The sequence below is a fragment of the Orcinus orca genome, chromosome 1, assembly GCF_937001465.1.
Source record: "Orcinus orca chromosome 1, mOrcOrc1.1, whole genome shotgun sequence".
NCBI lineage: Eukaryota > Metazoa > Chordata > Mammalia > Artiodactyla > Delphinidae > Orcinus > Orcinus orca.
This window is the reverse complement of record NC_064559.1, coordinates 54,196,073-54,210,433: the sequence shown is the minus strand read 5'-3', so window position 1 is coordinate 54,210,433 and position 14,361 is coordinate 54,196,073. Positions and strand designations below refer to the sequence as shown.

At 42.8% G+C, this 14,361-nt stretch overlaps 1 protein-coding gene across 5 annotated transcripts in view; it reads right to left on the bottom strand.

The window, feature by feature from the left end:
- ASTN1 (astrotactin 1) overlaps positions 1–14,361 on the bottom strand; it is a 326,481-nt gene that overhangs the window by 82,856 nt on the left and 229,264 nt on the right. For all 5 annotated transcript variants that reach the window (XM_049715380.1, XM_049715388.1, XM_049715367.1 and 2 more), the window contains 4 exons: positions 11,164–11,330; positions 8,595–8,789; positions 7,085–7,212; positions 522–626 (listed from right to left, as the gene is read on the bottom strand). In XM_049715380.1, coding sequence (XP_049571337.1) covers positions 522–626; positions 7,085–7,212; positions 8,595–8,789; positions 11,164–11,330 — 595 coding nt within the window. The remainder of the gene's footprint in view (positions 1–521; positions 627–7,084; positions 7,213–8,594; positions 8,790–11,163; positions 11,331–14,361) is intronic.

Sequence of the window (14,361 nt, the reverse complement as noted above, 5' to 3'; positions counted from 1 at the left end):
TAAATCTACATTCATCTATCTATCCATCTATCTTGCTTACTTGCTTTTAGGAACCATAGCTATTTTCTATTTTTCCACTCCCCTTCCTCTTTCTTGCTCTCTTTCCCTTATTTCTTTCATCATATAGAACCTCTAAGGTATAGTAAAGTATACTCTTTGCACTTGGAAAGTTTTATTCTGTCAATTTATAAAAAGTTTGCTTTCGCATATCCTCTCTATACGCTGGGTGACTCCAGGAAATATGATAAAATAAGTGTTTAAATTTATCTCCAGTGGTTCCCGCCTTGCCCTTTCCATCTCTTCTATTATCCAAGATAAGACTTGCAATTTAATCTATGCTAAGAAAATGATCCGATTCCAGCCATTTGCCCTGAAGGGTGAATCGAGTGACTAGGTTATAGATCTCGTGGAGTGGCTACATTTTGGATGGCATCTTCAACATTGATAAAAGGCTTGTGCCCTTGGGAAGGAATGCCACACCCCAGGAGCAGGTGGGAGGGATGGCTTGCAGCTGTGCTCACCCTGAGAGACGGTCACTTGTTTGAGTTTGATGTGGTACATCACAGAGCGGACCTTCCAGTGCTGCAGGACGGGGTATCCGGACACCTCACTGAAGTTCACCATCCCTAGGGACAGAGGAAATGCGGACTCAATGCATGTAGTGGATTCTCAAGTCCCAAGTCTACTGGCTTAGGGGGTGTAATTGTGAGGAAATGAGAAAGCATTTTTGGATGCTTTTGGAGAAAATTTTGGAGAAAATTTCTGGAATCATAGAAACAACAGCTATCACTTATTGAACCTATACTCTGTACCAGGCATTCGGCTAAGCACTTTGTATATAGTCATATGATCCTTGTAAACTAGGTGTTATTGTCTGCATCTTATAAATGAGAAAACTGAAGCTTAGACAGGAGTTTGCACAAGGGCCCTAGGCCACCAGGTAGAGCCAGGATAAAGTTCCAGATGTGTGTGAGACCAGAACAGGGTTCGTAACTATTCTACTACAATACTCCCTTAATAAACTCATGTGAAACTCTGGGCTTACTGTAACACACAGGTTTTTACACTCTTTAATAGCTGCAATAATTGACTCAGCTCAAGTTCCTGATAACATCGATTTCTGTGTCCCACTTAACTGATTTGTGTTCCGTATCTAAGTTTTAATTACTCTGAAGCTGATAATGCTTGTTTCGTCTTTACCAGGAGGGACAGTGTCAGCATGACTAAGTTAGTAAGGGGCAGGAATGGGCCCTATACTGAGTGTCATCTATGTGCTAGACACATGATAGGCACTTTATTTGTGGTCCCTATTTTACAGATGGGAAAACTGAGGCTCCGGGAAGCCAAGTTACTTATCCAAGGTCATTCTCAATAAATATATCCTTGTAGCCTCTTAGTGATGTTGTAATGAGCTGTTCTTGCTTGAACACCTTGTAGAAAGAGTGGCACTCTACTTGAATTCTAGCCATTACTATAAATATAAAATGCTACAGAAACAAAATAATTCGGCCACAGGAAATTAAAAAATCACCTTGCTAAGTTTAGAGCACCAATTTTGGCTTCATTTCTATGCCTGATGTATGCACATGTGTGCGTATATATGTACATATGCAAATATAATGGCCACATATATGATAAATTTAGATAGATAGTGAGCGTGTGTGTGTAAATACAATGGCAATAATACATATGTAGTGAATTATCCTGCCATTTTGACCCATGCTTCCTTCAGGCTAAATCAACTAATTTAGTGCCTAAACTGGATGAAGAGTAGGTAGGATTAATTAGCTGCTTGTCAACTCTGATCAAATTAGCTGAGTGATTGCCAAATTTCCATTTCTGTGTGAATCATATGGGAATAATAATCGGTAGAAAAACAGGAAAAAAGGTCAGAAGAGGTGCTTACTGAATCAATTGCTTAAATCTGATCTCAGGTAATCAAAGATAAGTTACTTGAAACTAAAAGAAGGTTTTCAGCAATTTTCCTTTCATATGCTCTTCTTTTAGGGCATTAAGCTTTGTGACGGCAGTCATACTTCTGCATACGCTGGCTTTTCGCCTTTATGTCAATTGTAAAAGCGTATGAAGGAAATTCTAACTTTACAAGTTTAAGACTCCAGTCACATACCTCCAAGGTACGTTCCATTCGAGTTATAATGTGCATGTTTTGTAAAACTGTTCTACGTAGTATGCATTCTCTAGTGATGCTAGCTCATCAGCTTGCTGTTATTTCAGAAACTCTATTAATAAAAAGATAGCAAGCCCGATAAAGATTTTTCAATATATCAGGAAACATTCCCTTTAATGGACTTGTTTCCTAGCAGGAAAAGAAAAGGGCAGGAAATCAGGAGGCGGGAGTTCTAAGGCACCCATGCTGCCGAAGGGGGCAGTTTCTGCCTGCCAATCAACTGGCCTGAGCTTCCTCTCTGGCTACCTGCCCAGGGGACCTTGTGATTCTCAGTTGTTGCATCTGTGAAGTGAGCGGCTTAGCTCAGATGACCCCTTGTTTCCTTTTCAATTCTGTGATTCCAACCAGCTGTGTGACTTGGGGCTAGGCAACTCCTTTCTTTCAGTTTTCGTATCTGAAAAGTGGGGATGATAGTATTCATCCTGCCTACTTTACAGGTAGGTTGTCAGGACAAAATAAAGTTACGGGTATAAAAGCACATTGAGAAAAGCTAAAACATCATATACATACATGGTTTTCATAATGTTGTCACCCTCCTCCCTACCTCTCTCTCATCACTTCTAATTGTGTGAACTTGACATTTGTTAACTGACGTTTTTGTTATAAATTCCCAGGCCTTAGTTCAGGTCAGTAGAGGGAAGGGAAAATAAAAGAAGCACGGGTGTTGGCAGTGGGCAGGGATGACAGTGTCCCACATTCGCCCAGGATAAGCCAAACAACCAAACTCCATTACTTCACTGCTAAACAACAATTCTACTGAGTGCCTTTATGCTACACCATAGTCAGGGAAACAGTTATATAACTGTTAATTCTCGGGAAATGTTGTTCTGTGCCCACTTACAGATAATATTTCCATTAGTTAAAAGGAAAGGGATATTTAAAAATATCTATTTTCTTGCTGAGTCATAGGATTCTTTCTCGGTGTGCCCTTGCAATGCGGTTAGTCCCAGTTTTTTATTTCATTTTATTATTATTTGTGATACATTTGTGAATGACTTTTTTTCCAAACAAAGTATCTGTTTTCTCAAGAAAGAACATATTTTTCCCTACATATGCTTGAAAAAAGAATGACTGGATAGACCTACGTGATAGAAAAAGAAAGAAAGAAAGAAAGAAAGAAAGAAAGAAGGGAGGAAAGAAGGAAAGCAAGCAGGCAGGCAAGGTAGGAAAGAAAGAAAGAATAGAGAAAGAAGAAGGGAGGAAGGAAACAAGAAAGGGAGGGAGGAAGGGACGGAGGGAAGGAGGGAGGAAGAAAGAAAGGAAGGAAGGAAGGAAGGAAGAAAGAAAGAAAGAGAAAAGAAAAGAAAAGGAAGTTAGTTTTCTCCTGTTATTTTATTGAAATGTCAAGGGGATGTTTAAGATTCCGTGATTATGGCGCCCATCGGACCCATGAATGTGACCAGCAGCCTCCTCTTCCTCCTTGATCTGCCTCTGGACTCTTTTTTTTCTCAGCTGAGAGACTGAAAATACAAATGGATGATGGCCAGACCGCATGTAAAAACAGAACTCTGACCCACAATCTGCAGCAACCAGCCCAGCAAACCACCCTATTATCTACAGCAACCAGCCCAAGAAGCTAATCTACCGTCTCTAAGTCAGACTTGTAGGAAGTCAGACCACCATCTCTTCTAGTTCAGGAAGCCAAATAATAACCCCTGTAACAATCAGGCCAAACTCACCAGGACTTGATTAATAACTGACAGCTTCCCTAATTTTTGTTCTTGCTTCCAAGTTAGGTTCCACCAGAGAAAGTCAAATAGGTCTCCTAAACATTTACCTAAGAATACCTCACTCCTGGTTAGTTGGATCACCTGCCAATAGCTTACATGCCTATCAGGGCATATCTGAAGCCCTCCCTTTTTTCCACTCTGAAGCTTTCCTACTTCTCTGCCTACCTCTCAGTCTCTGCCAAAATGCAAGTGATGGTGGCTGACTCCCTTGCTGTGTGTAAATAGCCTTCACCTGTTTTCATTTTGTTGGTCTTCATTTATTTCCACACAACTTATAACACCAAAAAGGCTTGTAAAGCATAAGAGTTCTTAACTGTTTTGGTAAGGAAGAAGGTAATCGGCAAGATAAAACACATACATCAGAAAATTTCCAGTACATTCTTTAAGCCAATAATTCTGAAAGCTCGAAATAGCTGTTATGTGTAAAAGGATTCTCTAGTTAAACAGATTTGGGAATTGCTGGGCTAAGTAAAGTAAAAGGTATTTCTTTAGTGCAGGACTTCCTGGAATCTGTTCCATGCTCAGGTGCTGCAGATTGCTGAGAGGTAGATGCTACTTCCAAATTATTTGAAGATAGAACCTATTTATGAGTGGAGGGCTGGTTTTTCATGAAAAAAACATGCTTGAAAATGCTGATATAGAAGAACCTGAAGATCACTTTCGCCCAAAAACCTTTTAAGCTTGTAGGTTTATGGGGACTGTGACCTATAATAGCACATAGTGCAGCATGATATGACATTCTCTGTATGACTCTCAAGAAAGATATAATTAAAATGTTACCAGAACTAGGAAATAAATATGGAAGAAAAGTGGTCAACCATCTCTAACTGATTCTTCTAGTTATTCTGGGCTTTGAAAAACAAGACTGATTCCTTCTTACATCAAAGGAAATACCTGCTCTTGGACTAACTGGTATCACTTCTTAATCAAAATACATTAAAAAGAAAGGCTGGGTAGAAAACTAGCAGGTCAAGAAAAGTTCTCTCTGTACTTTTAGGAATGTCACTGTCTCAAGACCATGAAAAAGGAAAGGTCCCACCAGGACATCCTTCCACTCCTTTTGCCTCTGATATACCAAATCAGGAGAGGTCCAAGGGCACAGGGAAGAAAGAAGTTTCTCTTGTGGATTTGAACAAAGTTTGGATCTTTTTCTTATTTCCAAAGATGGAGATTCAGGCACATGTTTTTCTTTTTTTTCTTTTTTTTTTTTTTTTTGCGGTACGCAGGCCTCTCACTGTTGTGGCCTCTCCCATTGCGGAGCACAGGCTCCAGATACGCAGGCTCAGCGGCCATGGCTCACGGGCCCAGCCGCTCCCCGGCATGTGGGATCTTCCCGGACCGGGGCACGAACCCGTGTCCCCCGCATCGGCAGGCGGACTCTCAACCACTGCGCCACTAGGGAAGCCCCAGGCACATGTTTTTCTGATGCTTCTCAGATCTATCCTCCCCAAAAAGCTCAGGTAGCATCCAGGACTACTCTGTGTCTTCCCAGCCTGACAACTGAAATCTCACTTCCATGTAAGTTCTAATGTGTGAGAGAGTTGCCCTGGTGACTCTTTAAGCAGAAGCCAGGTAGTTTATTGGCAGTGTGGAGCCTGTCCTGCTTCTGTGCACCATCTCACACCTCCTTTACAAGGCATTTTACACACACCCAGCAAGTGTTTCTCAGCCAATGACATGGAAACAAGAAAGCCAGATTGCCAAACACTAGAGACATAGGCTTTCAGGACACACCCAGAGGTGCACTTTACTTTTTTCAGGTTTGTGTGTGTGTATGTGTGTGTGTGATCTTTCAGAAGGCAGCTTATTTCGATGAGATTTATTTCTGGTCCAGAATATATCTAATTGTTTTCTCCCTTGCTCCCTTTCCTTCTTCTATAAGGAAAGCACAGTTTGGTAGTTTGAATGTTCATATTTTCTTTCTTCCTTGGTATATTTATATATTTAATAAACATACATCTCAGTATGTATCGGGAACTGTTTTTAGAACTTCATGAATATTTATTCCTCATACTAATCCTATAAGAAAGATAATACTATAATATCCATGTTTACAGGTAAAAAACTGAACCATGGAGAAGGTAAGTCACTTGTCCAAGATCACACAGCCAGTGAAGACCTGAGCTTAGCTGTCAGGATTCAGAGCCTAAGCTAGTGCTCACTATGCTATACTAACTCAGACAGACCTACTTCTAACCCCATTCTGGTCTAAATGAAATTTTCGGACATAACTTGATATCTGAAAAAGGCTTACACTCAGTTCAAGCTATTCTTCAGAAAAGGGGAAAATAAAGGGGAGAAGGGTCTAGAATAAGGAAGACATAGAATGAAGAAGGGAGAGGAGTAATGGAGAAATGAACAAAGCTGACAATGGAAGAGCTGATGTCGAGACTCCTAGTAAGTGATGCTGAGTTCCCGGTTGGCTGCCTCTTAAGGGTCCCTGGAACACTCTGAAATGCCTTCTTTGGTCCAGGAGGTGCTAACTGGGGGTCTTTAGTGGCACAGAAAGGAGAAACGACCCCTAGTATTCCTGCCTCTCCCAATCAGCCCATACCTTTGTTCCACAGTGAGCCGAGGAGAAGAGTGCCGTTGGGCTCCAAGCAACATTGAGTGACAGGTGTTATGATCCCCATCTTATGATGGGGGCCATGAGACCCCAAGAGACTGTATTGTCTAATGTCACACAGATAGAAAGTAGCAGAGCCAGGAGTCAAACCCAGGGTCGTCTGACAACAAAGCTCTAGCGTTCTCTACTCTCTCACACTGCTCCAGAAGCACTTGCCGGGGAACCAATGACAGATACTTAGGCTCTAAGCAATCTACCTTCTTTCTACCTCTGCTGTGACCTAGTCACTTTCTCTAATCCACTGAGAACTCTGAACTCTTACATATCTATTATTTCATTTGTTTTCAAAGCATCCCAATAAGACTAGCAGGGAAAGGTATTATTATGGCCATTTTGCAGAGAATTATGTGATAATATTGGCCGTTTCACTGACAAATAATCCTACTAGTGTTCAGTTTTAGGACTGAGCTTTTATCACATATCAAGAAAATCACTGGCTTTGAAACCAAAATAAGCAAGGTCAAGCGTCTTGAGCTCACAGCATCACAGGGAGCTGCTTGTTTGTTTCTGCCAGTTAAGTAAGGTGTGTGGCACACTCACCAGTCAAGAAGTCTGGGTCCGGGGTTGGTTCTGAGATTTCCTCCAGGCACTGATTCTCCAGGGGGACAGTGGCCACCACAAGACCATCTGGCAGTTGCTGGTCTAAACCTCGAGCAAAGTTGTTTTGCCTGGAAACAGAGGCCGACGTTCATCTCTGAGTGTTCAAGTGAATGCCACTCTTTGGTGAGCGATCTATGTCTCAACCCACAATGGACCAAAAACTTCCCCTCACCCTGGACCCCACTCAAGGTACATGTCTGGAGCAAGACACGAGTGTGAGAAGTAGGGCAAGGGCTGAGGGAGATGAGAAATAAACCAGCTGAAAAGGTCTACTTACAAGATCGAGAATATTCTTCCCCCCATCCCACACCAGTCCCTACCCCCTGATCCCCTCTCCAGAAGATCTGGGCAAATGAAGCCACCACAATATTCATTATGACACCTCACTGCTTGCCATTGGCAAATGAGGTCCCAGGCTAAAAGGGGAAATTTTAGTAAAGTCTACTGTCTGTAACAGAAAACACAACTGACTCCAAAAAATACCTCGAAAGTTTACTATCAGTTTGCCTGTAAGAGTCCAGACCTAGCTTGCTATCAACTGCTGGTCCATATTATAACACTTTCAACATAATCATCATCATCATCATCATCACCACCATCATCTCCTGAAATGCATGGATTCTGAGGATGATGTATTCAAATAACCTAAGATAGATTAGGGACAGGGGTCAAATGGAGAATTTCCTAGAAATATTCTAAGTCAGTGGTTTGAAACATTTTGTTCTCAAGACCCCCTTTACACTCTTAAAAATAACTGAAGGCCCCAAGTAGCTTTTGTTTATGTAGATTATATCTATCAACATTTACCATATTAGAAATTGAAAGAAAAAATTAAAAAATATTTATTGATATATTTTTAGATGACAATAATAAATCCATTAACTATTAACATGTCTTGAAAAATGATGAGACAAGTGGCATTATTTTACATTTTTTGCAAGTTTTTTAAATGTCTGATTTCATAGAAGACAGCTGAATTCTCACCTCTGCATTCAACTTATTGCAATATATTGTTTGGATTGAAGTATATGAAGGAAACCCATCCTCTCTGTAGTTGGAAAAGGGAGGACTTTGACTATCCCCTGAGAGGATCTCAGGGACCCTCAGGGATTCTTGGACCATATTGAGGACCTATGCTAGATTGACTCATTCGCCAAGACTCAGAGGGATGATAGAACCTGAGCATTTTGTGGTGGCTTCCATGGAAAATCTTGTAGTCTCTGCCTGGGCAAGGTAAAAATTTATTTTAACACTTTACTGTTCAGGGTTCTTGGGTTCTGGAAGGAGAAGTGTGAACCTAGTAAAGACCAGGGGAGAGAAAATAACCTATCCTTTTAGGGTCACAGTTACCTGGATCCAAGATACAAGACTTTATGCTGACTTTAAGGCCCATCAGAGAAGAGACCCATCAACAGTCCTGAATAACCAGTGCTATGGACGTGGGGTTCACCTGAATGTTCCTTTCAGCACCTGTCCAGCAGCCACTTCCTTGGAATGGTTGTTGTAACCAAAGAACATCTCCCCAAAGAGGGTCTGGTTCATGGGGAGCTCTCTGCTTTCCCCACAGTCACCTCCCTCTGGACAGGTCTCTGCGATGAGCTGGCAAGAGCGTCCATCCACACCAAGCTTGTAATCCTCGATGCACCTAGCATGGTGGAAAGCTCAAGATAAGAAGTTATTCCATCAATGAGCCATGCAGCCAACGCAACCCAACAGATTGGAAAAAAATGCCTTGGGAGAATGTTGGATAGCCAAAGATTCTGAGTATCCTGATTTGATTTTGTCCCCTATATAACTCAGTTTCTTAGGTCTATAAACCGAGTCTTCTTGCATTATGTGAGCATACAGAGCCTCTCACCTTTCCTTCGCGGTAAGTGCTTCCAGAGCTTTGCAGTTCTTTCTCCTCTAATAAATGTAGGATTTCCCAGATAGGTCTGAGTAAGAATCACTGGATATAAGCTTATAAATGAGTTAACACATTTAAATACAAAGTATTCTAGAGTCTTTCTCCAGAACAATCTACATGGCCAGACCCTGCATTTATTTGGAGGGTAATTAGGCAGCAAAAAGAATGACACTGTGCTTAAGAAATTAATAACCTTCTAACCTGGTCCTGTGACAAGTCAGCTAAGAAATTAAAAAGATTGATCATCTTGCTGCTGTGCTCTGTTTGAATATATCCAAACATAAGATTAACTCCCCCTTAATTCAGAGTAGCATTCCTGAACTAAAGAGATGTTAGGGCATGTTGTGTGGACACCTCCTTGATATCCTCCCCATTAAACATGTGCAGTTACTCTAATGGAAGAGCAATACTGATGTTGGTAGATATGGGTCAATAACCCGTAAGTCATTAATTGGACTTTATTTGTAGTTATAGTGAGAAGAACATTATTTGTTCGTTCAAGTAAGAACGGCTTTGATAAAGCTGTCATTTTAAAAGCATATTGATTTAATTTGGGTCTCTCCTTAGAAACATACCAAATTTGGAATTTATAGATGTTCATGACATTAGAACACATCATTTATTGCTATCTATAGTAATTGTTGCAATAAGATAAAGAACTCTGTTCTATATAGAGGAACAAATTATCATAGTTTTAAGTGGTGAGAAGCAATATTATCATGGCAATTACGCCGCCCTTTACTGGGTTACCTTGAATTAGCTGATTGAACTCCACATCTGTAAAAGTGAGAAAAACAGTAGCTGCTTTGTTGGGTTACTGAGAAGATTAAGTGAGATACTGAACTCAAAGAACTTATGTTGTGCCTAGCCTATAGTAGGTGCTCATTAAATGCTGCTATCGTCATTAGCAGAGGTACAAATGAAGCCTATGTTAATGTAACTTTGTTTTCCCCATTCACCATTTACCTATCGTGTGAACAGGTGTGAGCAGAGCTCTTTAATTATAAGTGCATGTGATTTGGTCTTTCTAAAGAACCTCAAATCAAGGACTTCTTTTGGCAGGCTATATATAGTGGCTTGGAGAGTGCTAAAGGTACATGGGTACCAAATTCTGATGAAATAGGAAAGAAAGTCCAGTTAGGGACCTACTGTATTAGTCCAGGCAACAGACCTGATTTGAGACCCACAAAGGACTTTATGGCACCAGCTGAGGTCTGGGACGAGATACAGTGGTTCCTTCCTTGAGCCAAAACACAGTGTTTCTGGAAAGAATTATAAATTTGGCTAGCTCCTTCTTAGTCCATCCTGAGCATCTTGACAACTTGCCCTTTCACACTGCCATCACCCCCATTCTCCTTTGTGCACATGGCCGCACATCCCATCGTAAACTCCTTTGAGAGAGAGGAGACCAGATCTCGCATCCTACTGTGTCTCCTATATCTGACACCTAACTAGGTTGTCTGCACAAAGTGGGTGCTCAAATATATGTTTATTAAATAAATAAATTCTATGCAACTTTGGCTGAATTTACCTCATTAATTGAAGTGGGTCAACCATAATGATGACATTATAGAGACTTTAAAATTGAGATCAAGCTTCCATTTATGGAATGGGATTTTACAAGAAACTAAACAGGAAAATTGCCACTTGCAAAGAAAGAAAATAAAATGAAATACAATAAAATAACATTATTAGTCCACTGAATAATCTTCTCACGATTATGCAGCAGGCACTGGCTTTCGGCAACAATCCAGCATGTCCCTTCTTTGATAATTGATTAGTTTCACACAATCTTTCCCAAGCTTTTGGACCGTGGAATCCTTTTGTCACAAAACAATTAACATAGCACCACAAACACAGTTTGGAAATTCTGGTGTAAGCAGGCAATGATTTAGGTAAACCCCTAGGTCAGTTTCCTCATTTTCAGTGGTGACACTAGACTTCCCCTAAGGGTCCTTCCAACTCTGACTTTAAAAATACCCCTTTTCCAGTCCTGAAGGCTCTTTCCTCAGAGCCTAAGGGCTGGCCTAGAGTGACCAGTTCACATCAGTTTACTTTCCTGAAAGTCCCTCATCCCAGTAAGCCGGTTGGCCTCATGGGCAGTTCAACTCACCCGCAGAACATGAGGATGTTGTACACAGCGGGGTCATCCGGGAAGGGCGCCATCTGCTGCAGACACAGCTGCTCACAGCCACCGTTGAAGCCATCAGAGCAGTCCACCCCGATGTGGCGGTCATAGCAACCAGAGCTGTCCTTCATGGGGCTGAGTCCGGATGGGCACTGGCACAATCAGAAAGCATCCACACAGGTGGGTGAACCCGGGACCTGGGTTCTCTGGGAACCAGAGTGTAACCACTGATGCCTATTTTTAGCATTCAGCCTTGAAACCATCAACATTGGTAAGTAATGCACGAGTTTCCCACTATGCTGGACTCCCTATAAAAGCAAGTGACCTTTTTTGACATCTCGTTTCTTCTCTCTGGGCACAGATCACACACATTTGCATTAAAGCTGATTCCTACCAGCAGGCTGGAAGGGAGCATTGCAGCAAGACAGGGCCGAGGTGTGCTGGCCTCCCAGTTGGGCCTCAGGCGGGCAGGAGAGCGGAAGTGATGGGCCTGAATTAAAATGCACTAGAAGAGACTCCTTTGGGCTAGGGGAAGGGGGTGCTGCTGTTTGGACTTAGGATTAATAGGACTTTATTTTTGACATCCAAAGCACTTTGTCAACATTGGTACCGGATGGCAATGTTGGAGGAAGCGGACTGAGCCAGGGCTGCCAGCCGGCAGCAGGAAGTGGACTTTCTCTGTGACCTTAGACGGAGCCACTCTCTCCTAGTGAGCGTGGCGGTACTCATGAACTTCCCACCTCAAGGATGCCCTAAGGAAGATGCACAGACCAGGGTACCTGCTACATGAGCACCCACAGGTGCCATACTTGGGTTTGGGCTTTATCCCAGTTCCCTGGACACTCAGTGTAAAACGCTGAGCTTTTCTGGACCACCACGTCCTCAATAAACTACCCAAGAATGACAGCAGAAGAGATAATGCAGGAAGAAATAATCAGTCAGGTCCCAGGCAAGATGAAAAGGCTCAGTGAGCAGTTGGAACACTCACAGGGGATCCACGACGAGCCAGGCAGTGTCTAATATTCCTGCGTCTTACTCACGCAACCCTCACAGCATCCCATAAGGTAAGCGGGCTGATCATCCTCATTTTACACGTGAAGGAACGGGGGCGCAGAAAGCTTGACCTCCCTAACGTCCCATGGCTGATCACGGCAGGACCGCACCTGAAACCTTGGCAGGCTGCACCATCACCAGCTCACAGCACAATCAGGTTCTCCCACAACAGTCACTGTTGACTGAACACTTACTAGTAGCCGGGCGCTAGGCTATGTGCTTTAGGTATTTCATCTCACACTTACTAGTAGCCGGGCGCTATGCTATGTGCTTTAGGTATTTCATCTCACAGCACCCTGTATTATCCTCATTTAACAGACCTGGAAACTGTTAACACTGCCAATTAACGCATGAACTTCTTACTGCACTGGATTCCATCTAAAAGCCAATGCAAAAAAACACTCTACGTTTACATTGCTGTTGATTCCTTCCAACAGGCTGGAAGGGGATAGATAACTTGCCCAGGGTCCAGCAGCTTATATGGGGCACAGCTGGGGGTCTGTGTAGATCTGACCTGATTTTAGTGACTGCTATACACCTACTGTCAGCTAGCTAAAACACTCTTCCAAAACTAAAACCAAACAGCAAAAAAAAGCCTTTTAAAACTCGGTAGAACGGTGTTAAACACCTCCTCTCCTGCGCTGCTGCCTGTCTGGCTCTAGCTCCTGGTTGCCAAGCACCTTGGCCTAGTAGCCTGGAGCTGTCACAGGTGTGCCTCTGAAAACCCACCTCCCCTCTCTCCATGCTTCCCAACTGAAGATCACAGCAGGATGGGCACTGTTTGCTGACACTAATTCTGCAATTTCCCAAACAAATGCCCCCCCACCATGAGCCTGCCAGGTTCTCAGCCTGGTCCATCCCCTTTCTCCCCAGGGAGCCAGCTGGAGTGCTGGAAGGTGACAGCGTTTAAGGATGTTTCCAAGGGCTGCCTCATGCTGTACACACCCAGATGTTTCAGATGATGGTAAACGAGCCAATGAGGCGGCTGAGGATTGCACCCCACGTTTCTTTAGCCCCCTCCACGCACCCACTTTCTTGGCCACCCAGCTGTTAGGCCAGATGTGCGACCAGAAGGGAGCTGGCTTCACCGCTGTGAAGCTGCCCAGGCAGGGACATGGTGGGTATTAAAACACAGAAGTTTGACTGGAATTAAATGGGCTGCACTGGTTGCCATGAGTTCTTTTTTCCTTCTATAAAGCTTGAGAAGAGCCATCAAAGTAGAGACAACGCCAGCGCTCCTGTTATCCCACCTCACGTGGTTTCAACCCTGGTACCAGCTTAGCCATCTCAGTCACTAGCCAGCACTCCCCATCGCCTCAACCACCTGCTTTCTTTTCAGAATGCCCCATCAGGCGTGATGTTCGACAAAGACGTCACCGAATGAAACCCGAGCAGGCTTTGTTCCAGAACCCCCAAACCCGGCACATCCACATCTTGTCTGGCCCTGGTGTCTAGATAACCATCGCTGTGCCAGATTGGACCACCTGATGTTTACCCTTTTGTAGGAGATTTGGAAAGAAGACGGCTGCCTTGTCCAAGTTGGATTTCTTTTCTCTTAAGTAAAGCTAAAAATAATAACAACAGCTATTGGGAATTAAGCAATTCCATGTTCAGGACAATCTACATAAATTATCTTCAATCTCACAATTAGACTTTTTCCCCCTTATTTTATAAGTGAACAGACTTAGACTCAGAAAGATTAGTAGTAACTTGTTTAAGGTCACAGAGGTGGAAAATGGCAGAATCAGAATTTGGACCTAGTTCTATCTGACCCCAGTGTTCATTTGTGTCCCTTCCACTCTGGCATACTGCTTCTCAAGTGTGAGAAAAGCTGGATCTTTGGAATTGCTAAAGAATAAAGTCAATGTGTCAACAAAATAAAGCAATCCCATAGATCTGTTGTTTGTTTGTTCAACTGTCTTAGGCAATTCCTTGAGTACATTCTGGAATCAATTATGGATTTCTAGATCCAGCCTAATATTCTCTCTCTCCCCTTCTCTTCACACACACACACACACACACACACACACACACACACACACACACACACACACACACACACACACACACACACACACACACACACAGTATTATGGGTGCATATATTTATAGGACAAAACACTGCAAACT